Source organism: Dendrobates tinctorius, unplaced genomic scaffold (genome assembly GCF_039654945.1).
Source record: "Dendrobates tinctorius isolate UK_male_01 unplaced genomic scaffold, ASM3965494v1 ptg000103l, whole genome shotgun sequence".
Classification (NCBI taxonomy): domain Eukaryota; kingdom Metazoa; phylum Chordata; class Amphibia; order Anura; family Dendrobatidae; genus Dendrobates; species Dendrobates tinctorius.
Genome location: NW_027361771.1, coordinates 22,739,565 through 22,752,599, shown reverse-complemented (window position 1 = coordinate 22,752,599; position 13,035 = coordinate 22,739,565). Strand labels below are relative to the sequence as shown.

Sequence of the window (13,035 nt, the reverse complement as noted above, 5' to 3'; positions counted from 1 at the left end):
TTGCAATGACTGCCGGTGAAAAACCTGCCTGGGTTAGAATCCAGGTTTCAAGGGCCATGCCGTCAAATTGAGAGCCCCTGAATTCTGGTGGAAGAACGGACCTTGAGACAGAAGGTCGTGACGGTCGGGTAGACGCCAGGGGGCGTCTGCTGTAAGTTGGACGATGTCGGCGTACCATGTACGTCTGGGCCAGTCTGGCGCGATGAGGATGGTCGGAACTCCCTCTTGCTTGATCTTCCTCACGACCCTGGCGATTAGGGGGAGGGGTGGAAAAATGTACAGGAGTCGGAACTGGGACCAGTCCTGGACCAGGGCATCCGCTCCGAGCGACCGTGGGTCGTGTGTCCTGGCCATGAAATTGGGGACCTTGGTATTGAGATGGGATGCCATTAGGTCCACCTCCGGGGTTCCCCAGCGTTGACAGATCTGGCAAAAAATCTCGGGATGGAGAGACCACTCCCCCGAGTCCATTCCTTGCCTGCTGAGGAAGTCGACTTCCCAGTTTTCTACACCCGGAATGTGTACCGCAGAAAGTACCGACCTCGTGTCTTCCGCCCAGCGGAGGATATGAGCCACTTCTCTCATCGCCTGGGCGCTGCGGGTCCCAACTTGGTGGTTCACGTATGCCACAGCCGTGGCATTGTCCGACTGTATCAGTATGTGCGAGGCTGCAAGCAAGTGATGAAAGGCTCTCAGTGCCAAGAGAATGGCCCTGATTTCCAGAACATTGATGGGCAATGTCACTTCCCTCGGTGACCACTTGCCCTGTGATGTAGGTGCACCGCCCCCCAGCCTGTCAGGCTTGCATCGGTAGTCAGGATCTTCCATTGTCCTGAGAGGAATGGCTTCCCTCGTGTAAGCGAGGTTGGTTTGAGCCACCAATGCAGGGACCTGCTGGTTGATGACGTCAACCTGAACTCCCTGTCGAGGGAGAAGGGGTTCCTGTCCCAAGATCTGAGTATGGCTAGTTGAAGGACCCTGATGTGAAACTGGGCAAATGGCACTGCCTCTATTGCTGCTGCCATCCGGCCGAGGACTCTCATGGCAAACCGGAGAGATCGAGGAGGACTGCGAAGGAGTGTGCGAACTCCCAGACGGATGGCCAGTGTCTTGTCCTTGGGAAGGAGCACCAGGCCCCTGGCGGTGTCGAATACCATTCCCAGGAATGTTAGAGTCAGAGTTGGGATAGTCGCCGATTTCTGTAGGTTGACTAGCCATCCCAGGCGACTCAGAGTGTCTAGTGTGATTGAGACACTGACCTCGCAGTCTTTGAAAGTGGGAGACTTGATGAGGAGGTCGTCCAGGTACGGGACGACTAGAATGCCTCGAGTGCAGGACGTCCATGGTGGCCGCAATGACTTTGGTGAACATTCTTGGAGCCGTGGCGAGTCCGAACGGAAGGGCGACAAACTGGTAGTGGTTTTGGTTGACCGCGAACCTGAGAAACCTTTGGTGGGCGGGAGCAATTGGTATGTGGAGATACACATCCTGTATGTCTATGGAGGCGAGGTATTCTCCCTGGTCCATGGATGCACTGATGGACCGGAGGGACTCCATGCGGAAATGACGGACCCGTACGTAATTGTTGAGCTGTTTTAGGTCCAGTATGGGTCGGATGCCGCCTCCTTTCTTGGGGACTACGAACAAATTTGAGTAGAATCCTCGGAATCTCTCGTTCGCGGGAACCGGCACCACAACTCCTGATTGAAGGAGAGAGGAAACCGCTTGGTGGAAAGCACAAGCCTTTTCTGGTGGTGTTGGAGGAATAGAAAGGAAGAACCGGTTCAGTGGAACGGAAGTGAACTCTATCTTGTATCCGGAAGACACTATTTCCCTGACCCACCTGTCTTCTGTAATAGGCAGCCAGACTTGCTGAAAGAGTAAAAGTCGCCCGCCTACTGGTGGGGCGTCTTCCGGAGGTCGCGAGTCATGATGAAGCGAAGTTCTGAGGTTTTCCTCCCTTGGGTTTCGCTTGGCCTGCTTTCGACTGCCAAGCCCTGTCCGATCGCTGCTGCGTCCGTGGGTTGTCCCTGCGTGGAGAACGGTTACGGTTTTGCACTGGGCGCGAAACGGACCAGCCCGAGGAATTCCGAAAGGATCGGAATCGCGTCTGGTTTCTTCGTTTAAACGTGCGTTTCGGTTTTAGTTGAGGGAGAGAAGTACTCTTACCCCCAGTGGCATTGGCTATCATGGTGTCCAACTTTTCGTCGAAAAGTCTTCCAGTAAAATACGGAAGTCGCGTGAGGGACTTCTTTGAGGCCGCATCCGCTTTCCATTCTCGCAGCCAGAGGATGCGTCGGATCGTGATGGCGTTTGATGCTATTCCCGCTACACCTCTGGCGGAATCCAGGGCTGCATGAATCATGTAGTCTGCTACCACTGCTATCTGGACCGCTTGGTCCGAGAGCTCAGGATTTGAAGCCTGAAGACCCTCCTGTAGTTTTTTGGCCCAAGCCAGGATGGCCTTGGCTGCCCAAACTGAAGCAAACGCAGGGCCCAGAGAGGCGCCTGCCGCTTCGAAAATAGAACGAGCCATGCGTTCTACTTGCCGGTCTGCTGCGTCCCTGAGGGTTGAGCTATCCGGCAGAGAGCGTAAAGTCTGCGCTGCTAGCCTTGAAACCGGAGGGTCCACTTCAGGTGGATCTGTCCATTGTTTGGTGTCTTTCTGTGGGAAGGGGTACTTCGCTTCCAAATATTTGCGATTAGCGAATTTTTTCTCAGGCTGCGCAAACTGATTGGTAAGTATTTTCTCAAACTCATGGTGATTAGGGAAGACCTTAGGTGGTTTCTGAACACTTTTGAAGCAAATCCTATGTTCTGGGACTTCCGGGGCCGACTCTGGAATTTTTAGCACCCGATGAATGGCAGAAATTATGTCCTCAACTAGCGCTGTATTGCTAGGGGGAGAAGGTACCACGGACCTGTCCGTTTCGTTATCTGAGTCGGAGTCACAGATGCCCTCCGAATCCTGTGCCTCACTAAGGTGATCCCTGGAGGGTGACCTGGGGCGGGGGTCTTCTGTGGTGGGGGATCTCTGTGGTAAATTGCACTGTCTGTCTGTGGCAGGGGACTGCCCAGGAGACCTGGAATGACGCTGTCTCTCCCTGGAGGGGGACGACCTTGTGCTATAGTGCGACTCAGGTGATCGAGACCTGAGGGTCCGCTTACGTCTGTGAGAGTCGGAAGCAGCATGTTCCTGAGACAAGCTGTCCGTTTGCTGTGTACCGTCCATAGCCGGGGCCCGACTCTGCAGAGCTTGCAGTAATGTAGCAGTTAGGTTGTCTATGGACTGTGTCATGGACTGAGACATCTGAGTTGCCCATTCCGGCGTGGCCTGTGACACTGAAGCGTCAGTAGGGACTCCCTGGGGTTCTGACCCAGAGTTCAGGATGCAGTCCCGGCAGTGCGGATACTTGCTGCCACTAGGGAGCGTGGCTTTGCAGGCTGTGCAGAATGCATAGAAACATTCCTGCCTGGTTCTCTTCCTTGAGCCCGGCATAGTGCACAGAGGCTGGCTATAAGGGATCGTACAGGGGTGGCTACGCAGAGGGAACCCACAGAGAGCCTTATAGGAAGTATAGATTCACAGCTGAGTAATGAGAACCCAGCTGTGAGCTTACCCCACCGGTGTGCCCCTAGGTCCAGCGCTGACAGATCCCAGTTCTGTGCCCCCCGGAGACCGCTGTGATGCTCCTCTCCTGGATCTCATCCAGAAAAAATGGGCACCGGGACTCTGAGGAGAGGGAGGAGGGGGCGGAAAGCTGAAAAGGGCGCGCTGGGCTACGTAAAAACGCCCCAGGGGGTCTTCATCCTCGCCTCAACCTCAACCCAGACCCCTTAAAGGGGTTGGGGAAGGAGGGGGGTCTCGACCTCGAACCAGGACCCGAGGGACTGGGGAGGGAGCGACATGGGGAATAGCCACCTCGACCTCAACCGGGTATCCCTAATAGGGGACCGAGGAGGGAGCCATGCCGGGAGTCTCGCTGGAGACCCTCTTTTCTTCATCTGTATTTCCAGACGAAAAAAGGAAAAAAAAAAAAAAAAAACGGAAGAAAAAAGGTGTGCCTCCTTGCGACACTAAGCAAAAACTGGAGAAGGCCGACGCCGTCCAGGGGTGTATACTGCAGAGGAGGAGCCAAAGTTAATCTTTTTCAGATTATGCATAGTGTCGCCTCCTAGTGGACAGCAGCATAACACCCACGGTTCTGTGTCCCCCAATTAGGCGACAGAGTAAACATCTGCAAATACCCAACAGTAAGGAATCCTTTAGGAACATAAGGAATTAATTCTTTTCACTCCAACCTCTACATTTTTTGGGGTACAAGACTGATTGCAGCGGTCTAATATGTCTAGATGGATTGGCACAGAGTTACTAGATGTAGTACCACCATAACAGTGGAATCTCAATGGCCACCATAAAAGGCACAGGCGCCTATACAACAAAGACGTTACATTAAAGGGAGTCTGTCACCCCCAAAATTCATTTTAAATGGGCTACAGAGGGTTGTATGGACTTGGCCCATATGCTGACCATACTAGCACTGCACCGGTTAGGCTGAGTTCACACGTTGCGTTTTTTTCGCGTTTCCGCGGCGGTTTTAATCGCGCGATTTTGCCGCGAAAACGCGAAAAATAAGCATCCCATGCATTCCTATGGGATTCCGCAATGCTGTGCTAATGCTGCGGTTTTTACCGCGGCGGAATCGCTTCTCGGTAAAAAACGCAGCATGCTCATTAATTTGCGGAATCACGGCGATCCCGCACCCATAGGAATGCATTGTTCCGCTTACATCCCGCATGTGGCTGTGCACACCATGCGAAAAGTAAGCAGAACAATTGCGGATGGTACCCACGGTCCGGAGGAGAGGAGACTGTCCTCCGGGCTTTGGGTACCATATCCCTGTAGAAAATAGAATTTAAAATAAAAAAATATTGTTATTCTTACCTTCCGGCGTCCCTCGCAGCATTCCCGCCTCTCTCCACGCATCCGTTCCCAGTAATCCTTTGCGAAAATGCCCGCGATGGCGTCCGTTCTCGCGGGATCGCGAAGTCTCGCGGTCATTCGCGCGACGTCAGGCGGCCTCAGTAGTAAAAAGTTGGTCACACTCGTCAAACACTATGTTTGACGAGTGTGACCAACCTGTCAATCATTTCTCCAAGCGATGCTACAGATCGCTTGGAAAACACTAGCATTTTGCAAGCTAAATACGCTTGCAAAATGCTAGTTTTTCCGCGGGAAAATCGCGGGAATTTAAAATGCGATTTTCCCGCGGAATGGAATTCCGGAATTCTCGCGGTAATTTCCGCGAGAGTTCCGGTACGTGTGCACTTAGCCTTAGTGGGACAGTGCCTGAGAAAGTGACTTAATCTGCAAGTAAGGAGGCTTTGGTGCATTGTTATGCCTCGCCATTTGCATATTGGTGCCCTTCCTCTTTTCCAGTACTGTCTGATTGCTGCCGGTCACACGCCTTCTCACGGTCTTGTTTCTTCAGATGCCATTCGCTGCACTTTCAGGTAGGTAACGCTAAATTTCCTTCCCAAGGTTCTAGGGGTGGCAACGATAGCGTATTAAAGAAAAGTACTTAGTTATTATATGCTCACCTTCTTTAGAAAGTCTTTTCTTTGGGTCTCTGGAAGCCCAAACTGGCACCCCACCCATTGCTTTCTCAAATCTAGCATATGGATTTAAGAAAAAAAATATTAAAATGAGATTACACACTTATTCACTGATATAACATTTTACATGCAGATACAGAATGGAGTGGTGCAATGAAGGAATCACAGAAGGCTTGTAGCAGAGCCCCTCCTGGTTGTCTACCGCCCACTGTGAGGGGAGACATCCGTTACGCATAATCCGCAGGCGCAAGCATGTACATCAACTACCTACTCTTGTTGCAGTCTGACTTGAAGCTTCTCCTTCTCCAGAGAGGTCTCAGCTTTGCTTTTCATCACATGTTTCCTATAGCGATGGGTCATTTTAATGCTGCAAGTACAAAGTATAAAGATGGTCACAGCCAATCTCATTTACATCCAAAGAAATGGTCTCATCATCAAACCCATTTACTACACCATACCATATACCTTTACATACAGAAGATACAGAAACGTAACAGTGCAATCATTGGGTGGCAATAGGTTGCCTTCAGAATTAGAAGCCTGGCAATGACCCATGTCTGCCTTAGATGTTTACCCGTTTGGTCCTGTGTCAGTAAAATACTGGCAGGCACAGTACAAAGCAATACAAGAGAATTGCAAATGAACATAAAAGAGAAAGGTAAAGTCACATTAGTCGGATGGAAGGCTTTTAATTTTGACTACAATATTATAAAGGAAAAAAATGAATAAAACCATTTATTTGATTTCAACCCCACCATGGTGCCAATGCAAACTTAATGCTGTCAGGAAAAAAAGCTACTTGACTTTAAAAATGTTTTTAGACTGCATATCTGAAAATTTGACACTGCCATAGTCATATTGATCCAAAGATCATAGTGTCACATTAATTATACTAACGCTGTCAAAACAATGCACAAAACATAACTGGATTCACCCCTTCTGCAAATTAGTAATAGACTGGAATGATGAACGAAAGAAAAACATGGATTTTTGTGATAACTCACCGTAAAATCCTTTTCTCCGAGACGCTCATTGGGGGACACAGGTACTGTGGGGTGTATGCTACTGCCGCCTGGAGGCTGACACTAAGTGAAAAAAAAGAGGTTAGCTCCTCCTCCGCCGTATACACCCTCGCCCCGATTGCGGGCGGAAACCAGTTTGGTGCCAAAGCAGTAGGAGAACAAACAAAAATTAGACATCAACCTTAATACAGGTAACATGTCTAGAAAATAGCCACCCTAGTTTCATACCGAAAGCATATTAATTAAATAAACAGAAGCCACTTGGCCAATAGGGTGGGTGCTGTCCCCCCCAATGAGCGTCTCGGAGAAAAGGATTTTACGGTGAGTTATCATAAAAATCCATGTTTCTCCTTCGTCTCATTGGGGGACACAGGTACTGTGGGACGTCCTAAAGCAGTCCCTGGGTGGGAAGTTGACTCACCGATCCAAGCTACATGCACCTCTTGTCTAAAGGTGCGCCACTGCTGCTTGGAGAATCCTTCTACCCAGGCTCGCATCCGCCGAAGCCTGAGTATGGACATTGTAATGTTTAGTAAACGTGTGCAGGCTGGACCAGGCTGCTGCCTTGCAAACCTGTTCCGCCGAAGCCTGGTGTCAAAGCGCCCAAGAGGCGCCCACTGCCCGAGTAGAGTGTTCTCTGATCCCTGCTGGAATCAACAAGCCCCTGACACGGTAGGATTCCTGAATAACAGAACAAATCCATCTGGCTATGGTCGATTTGGAGGCAGCGAGTCCCTTTCTGCAACCCTCAGGGAGCACGAACAGCGAGTCCGACTGACGAAAAGGTGCCGTCCGCGACACGTACCTCCTGAGAGCTCTCACCAGGTCCAACATATGAAGAGCCTTTTCCACACGGTGCTGAACAGAAAGAGGGCAAGACAATATCCTCATTAATATGAAACGACCTTTGGTAAAAAAGGAGGAGCTGGTCTAAGAACCACCTTGTCTTTGTAAAAGGTCAGGAACGGGGCTCGGAAAGATAATGCTGCCAGCTCCGAGACCCTCCTGATCGATGTTATGGCTACCAGAAACACCACCTTCCAGGACAGGTATGACAAAGAGACATCCTGCAGTGGCTCAAGTGGAGCTTCCTGCAGAACACTTAGGACCAGGTTAAGGTCCCAGGCGTCCATAGGTGCTTTATAGGGAGGTACCAAGTGGGAGACCCCCTGGATGAAAGTCTTAACCTGCAGGTTGGTAGCAATCCTGCAATGAAAGAGGACGGATAAAGCCGATATCTGTCTTCTGAGAGAACTGGGAGCCAAGCCTGAGTCTAAACCAGACTGGAGAAAAGCCAAGATATTAGGGATGGAGAATCTCAGTGGCGAACAACCGTTGCCCCGGCACCATGCAAAGAAAACCTTCCAAGTGTGGTGGTAAACTCGTGCCGAGGTAGGCTTTCGGGCGCTAACCATCGTAGCAACCACCTTGCGCCCAAACCCCGTCTGCGTCAGAATCCAGGATTCAACGGCCAAGCCGTCAAACACAGGGCCCCTGAGTTCGGGTGGCAGATCGGCCCTTGAGACAGAAGATCTAGGCGCTCTGGCAGGCGCCATGGCACGTCGACGAGCAGCTGCACTAGATCTGCGTACCACGCCCGACGAGGTCAGTCTGGAGCCAGCAGAATCACTGGCACCCCCTCCGCCTTGATTTTCTTGATGACCCTCGGAAGCAGGGGCAGCGGGGGAAACGGGTATGGGAGGCGAAACTGATTCCATGGCAGGATCAGCGCATCCACGGCGATTGCCTGCGGGTCCCGGGACCGTGCAACGAACATGGACACCTTGGCGTTTGCTCTGGACGATATCAGATCCACATCCGGAGTTCCCCACCGTTGGCAAATCTGCTGAAAAACCTCTGGGTGAAGTGACCATTCTCCGGACGCAAGCCCCTGCCGGCTGAGAAAGTCGGCTGCCCAGTTCTCTACCCCCGGGATGTGGACCGCTGATATCAGCGAGCGGTTCCTTTCGGCCCAGCGAAGCATGTGCCCTACTTCGCGCATGGTTTCCCTGCTGCGGGTGGCCCCTGGAGATTTATGTAAGCCACCACCGTGGCGTTGTCCGACTGAATCCGGACGGGGCGGCCTGCTAGAAGGTGATGGAATCGAGTATCTCCAAGAAGTTGATCGGGAGGGCTGCCTCCTGCGGCGACCACCGTCCCTGGGTCGTGTGGTGGCGGAAAACCGCTCCCCAGCCGAAAAGGACGCTTGACACATTTAAATGACACCTTATGGCCCGCAGCCAGAGTGGAATCATCCTCAATCCCCAGAGTCTGGTTGACGGCTTCTATGAGTCTGTCAACCGTTTCCTGACCACCTGGCGTATCTAGGTCCAGGGGCATATCCGAGTCGAAGTCCAAGCCTTGTTCGCCATCGACTGCTGGCGACGGGGAGCGAGAAGCCGAGCTCACGGATGCCGAGGCACCGGATGGACCGGGAGACGCCGTGTGGGTTTGTTTCCCCCGGGTCTGCCTGGAGTGAGAGCGGCCCCTGCAGGTCGGAGGCTCGTGTGAGGTAGAGGACCCCTCTAAGACAGGAGAGCCACTGTCCCTGCCCCTATCTGCGGCTCGAAGGGACTCGATTGCTCTCGTAAGTGACGCCATAGATTGCGCCAGTGATAACGCCCATTCCGGGGGCCTGTTACACTGGGCTCTGTAGCAGGGGAGGGCTCCTGAGCGCGTTCGGACTCGCAGGCTTTGCATACCAGTTTGGTCTGTGCCCGCGGAAAAGCCGACCGACAGGAGATGCATGCATTGTAAAGGAACGTATGCGTCTTAGATTTTCCTGACATGCTGTACCTGTCAGGTGTCCGTGCTGACAAAAACAAACTGCCGGGGGAGGGCGCTCTTTGTTCCTGATCGTGCAGCCTGTCCGTGGGGTTGGGGGGCAGCACTTACCCCAGTCCTGTGTCCTCAGCGTGCGAGGCGCCGCTTTAATCTGCGCGCCAGTACTGCAGGCTGGCCCCCGGAAGAAAAAGAAGGATCCTGGGGGCGGTCCTTTCTTTGCGGCCTAGTTCCGACCTAAAGCCGGTGCCTAAATTTCTTCAGGCGCCCGCCCAGGCTACGGGGGGCGGGGCCACCGTGACGCTTTGCGGGGGCCGAGGATTAGTGCTGGCTGAAGCCGGGGCCTCGATTTATTCCTCCATCCACCCTGGGGGCGGGCGAAACCGTCGGACCTCCCGAAATGCTCCGGAACCGGATCCCTGGACGCCACAGGAGTCCTCCCTGGTTATCATTCCTCAGGTAGAGGGGAGGGGGGCCCTAAACGACCAGGACGGTGCAGGAACTCTAGCTCCATCTAACCCCCTGCAGGGGTGAGGAGAGGGACCGTACGCCACCCTGCCCCCAGCAGTCCTTAGCATTGGTGGGGCAGCTGGGCTGCGCGGACTACGCTTGTGCCTCTGTGCAGCCCCGGGTTTCAATACCCTGGGGTGGACAGGACTAAGCCCGGCATCACGTCCCACGGTGCGGGAGAGGATACATGGAGGGACACTTGCACGTGCTCGCCCGTTGTTGGTTTAGGGAGATCGGACCCTTTCAATAGGGTCCGTCGCCCCTGTCTTATCTTCATGGGGAAGGAAAAAAAAAAAAAAAAAAAAATCAGTCTTGAGACAGACCGACATGTGCCTCCAACAGACACTAAGCAAAAACTGGTTTTCGCCCGCAATCGGGGCGAGGGTGTATACGGTGGAGGAGGAGCTAACCTCTTTTTTTCACTTAGTGTCAGCCTCCAGGCTGCAGTAGCATAACCCACAGTACCTGTGTCCCCCAATGAGACGAAGGAGAAATAGGGATTTTGTGTACTCACCATAAAATCCTTTTCTCCAAGCCATTCATTGGGGGACACAGACAGTGGGGTGTTATGCTGCTTGCCACTAGGAGCACACTGAGTTAATTTTTTTTCTGGTTAACTCCTCCCCTGCAGTAAACACCCTCTCGCTGGATGAGATATCTCCAGTTCAGTGAAAAAAGCAGTAGAAGCTTAAACAGTCAACAATAACCATAACTATGTCAAATCCTAAGAATGCTACAAATGAGCCAGTAGGCTAAACAGGGCGGGTGCTGTGTCCCCCAATGAATGGCTCGGGGAAAAGGATTTTACGGTGAGTACACAGAAATCCCTATTTCTCCTACGCCTCATTGGGGGACATAGACAGTGGGACGTCCTAAAGCAGTCAATGGGTGGGGAGCATACATCTGCTAATACCCCATGTACCACTGAGTCAACACTGTGGTACTGCCGATTGCAGGATGCGTCTGCCGAGACCTAAATCTGCAGAGGCCAGAGAATGAATTTGGTAATGTTTTGTAAAGGTATGCAGACTGGACCAAGTCGCAACCTTGCAGATCCGTTCTGCCGAGGCCTGGTGCCGAATGGCCCAAGAGGCGCCCACTGACCGGGTAGAGTGCGCCTTAATCCCCACTTGGACAGACGCATTCCTGACACGGTAGAATTCCTGAGTCGCTGAGCGAATCCACCTGGCTAACGCTGCTTTTGAAGCGGCTAGGCCCTTCCTATGCCCCTCTGGAAGTATGAACAGGGCATCTGACTTGAGGAAGGGAGCCGTCCACGAGATGTACAGTCTCAGTGCCCTAACCACATCCAGGGTGTGGAGGGCTTTATCAATGCGATGGACAGGCACCGGACAAAAGGAAGGCAAAACAAATTCCTCATTGAGATGGAAAGAAGAGACGACATTGGGCAGGAAGGACGGGGACGTCCTGAGAACTACCTTGTCCTGATGAAAATTCAGGAACGGAGAACGGCAGGACAGGGCTGCCAATTCCGAAACTCGTCTAATTGACGTAATTGCCACTAGAAAGACCACTTTCCAAGAGAGGACGGTCAATGACACGTCCTGCAGCGGTTCGAAAAGGAGCCTCCTGTAAGGCCCCGAGAACCAGATTAAGGTCCCATGATTCCAATGGCCTTTTATAAGGAGGCGTCACATGGGACACTCCTTGAATAAACGTCTTGACCTGAAGTTTTGTGGCAATCTTGCGTTGGAAAAGCACTGACAAGGCCGAAATTTGGCCCTTGAGCGAGCTAAGCGCGAGGCCTGATTTTAATCCGGATTGAAGGAACTCCAATATGGCCGGAATGGAGAACACCAGAGGGGAACGACCATGATCCTTGCACCATGAAAAGAAGATTTTCCAGGTGCGGTAATAGATACGCCTGGATACAGGCTTCCTAGCACTAATCATGGTAGAAATCACATTGAGAGAGAACCCAGCCTGTGCTAACATCCAGGATTCAAGGGCCACGCCGTCAAAGACAGGGCCCAGGAGTTCTGCTGGTAAATCGGGCCCTGTGAGAGCAGATCCATGCGATCTGGAAGTCGCCAGGGGACGTCGGTGACTAGTTGTATTAGTTTTGCATACCATGCTCGGCCAATCTGGCACGACTAGGATCACTGGTACACCCTCCGCGCTGATCTTCTTGATGACCCTCGAAAGCAAGGGAAGAGGGGGGAAAGATGTACGGGAGCCGGAACCGATGCCATGGCAGAACTAGGGCGTCCGCTCCGATGGCGCATGGATCGCGCGATTGGGCAATGAACCGAGACACCTTGTTGTTTAGTCTGGAGGCCATGAGGTCCACATCCGGAGTCCCCCAACGATGACAAATCTGCCGAAAGACTTCCGGATGAAGAGACCACTCTCCCGAGGCAATGCCTTGGTGACTGAAAAAATATGCCGCCCAATTTTCTACAGCCGGGATGTGAATTGCTGAGATGGGCAAATGGTTGGTCTCGGCCCAATGGAGGATGTGACTCACTTCGTGCATGGCCATCCTGCTCCGGGTACCTCCCTGGCGGTTGATATACGCTACAGCCGTGGCATTGTCGGATTGGATCCTGATGGGGTGACCTGCGAGGAGATGGTGGAAACTCCGTAGAGCAAATCTGATCGCTCGTATCTCCAAAATGTTGATGGGGAGACGTGACTCTCAGGTCGACCAACGACCCTGTGCCTTGTGGTGACGAAAGACAGCACCCCAGCAGAGAAAACTTGCGTCGGTGGTTACTACCAACCATCTTACTGGGAGAAAAGACCTCCCTTGATTCAGGGAGGACCTCAGTGTCCACCACCTGAGGGCTTGCCTGACTTGCAGGGACAGAAGGATCCGGTGGTCCAGGAAGAACGGGTTCTTGTCCCAAGCTAACAGCAAGGCATGTTGTAAGGGACGAAGATGGAACTGTGCAAATGGAACTGCTTCCATCGCAGCCACCATCTTTCCGAGAACTCTCATGCTGAAACGAATGAAGTGAGAATCTGGACGGGAAAGAGTCCGCACTGCTTGTTGTAAGGCTTGCGTCTTTTCTGGAGGGGAAAATGACCAACCCGCGGGAAGTGTCCAAGATCATTCCTAAAAAGGAAATCTGCTGAGCCGGTT

At 52.5% G+C, this 13,035-nt stretch overlaps 1 protein-coding gene across 4 annotated transcripts in view; it reads right to left on the bottom strand.

Moving 5' to 3' along the window:
• Positions 1-13,035, bottom strand: part of UTP18 (UTP18 small subunit processome component) — a 66,219-nt gene that overhangs the window by 27,752 nt on the left and 25,432 nt on the right. For all 4 annotated transcript variants that reach the window (XM_073588161.1, XM_073588163.1, XM_073588160.1 and 1 more), the window contains exons 4-5: positions 5,888-5,983; positions 5,602-5,672 (exon numbers count right to left, since the gene is read on the bottom strand). In XM_073588161.1, coding sequence (XP_073444262.1) covers positions 5,602-5,672; positions 5,888-5,983 — 167 coding nt within the window. The remainder of the gene's footprint in view (positions 1-5,601; positions 5,673-5,887; positions 5,984-13,035) is intronic.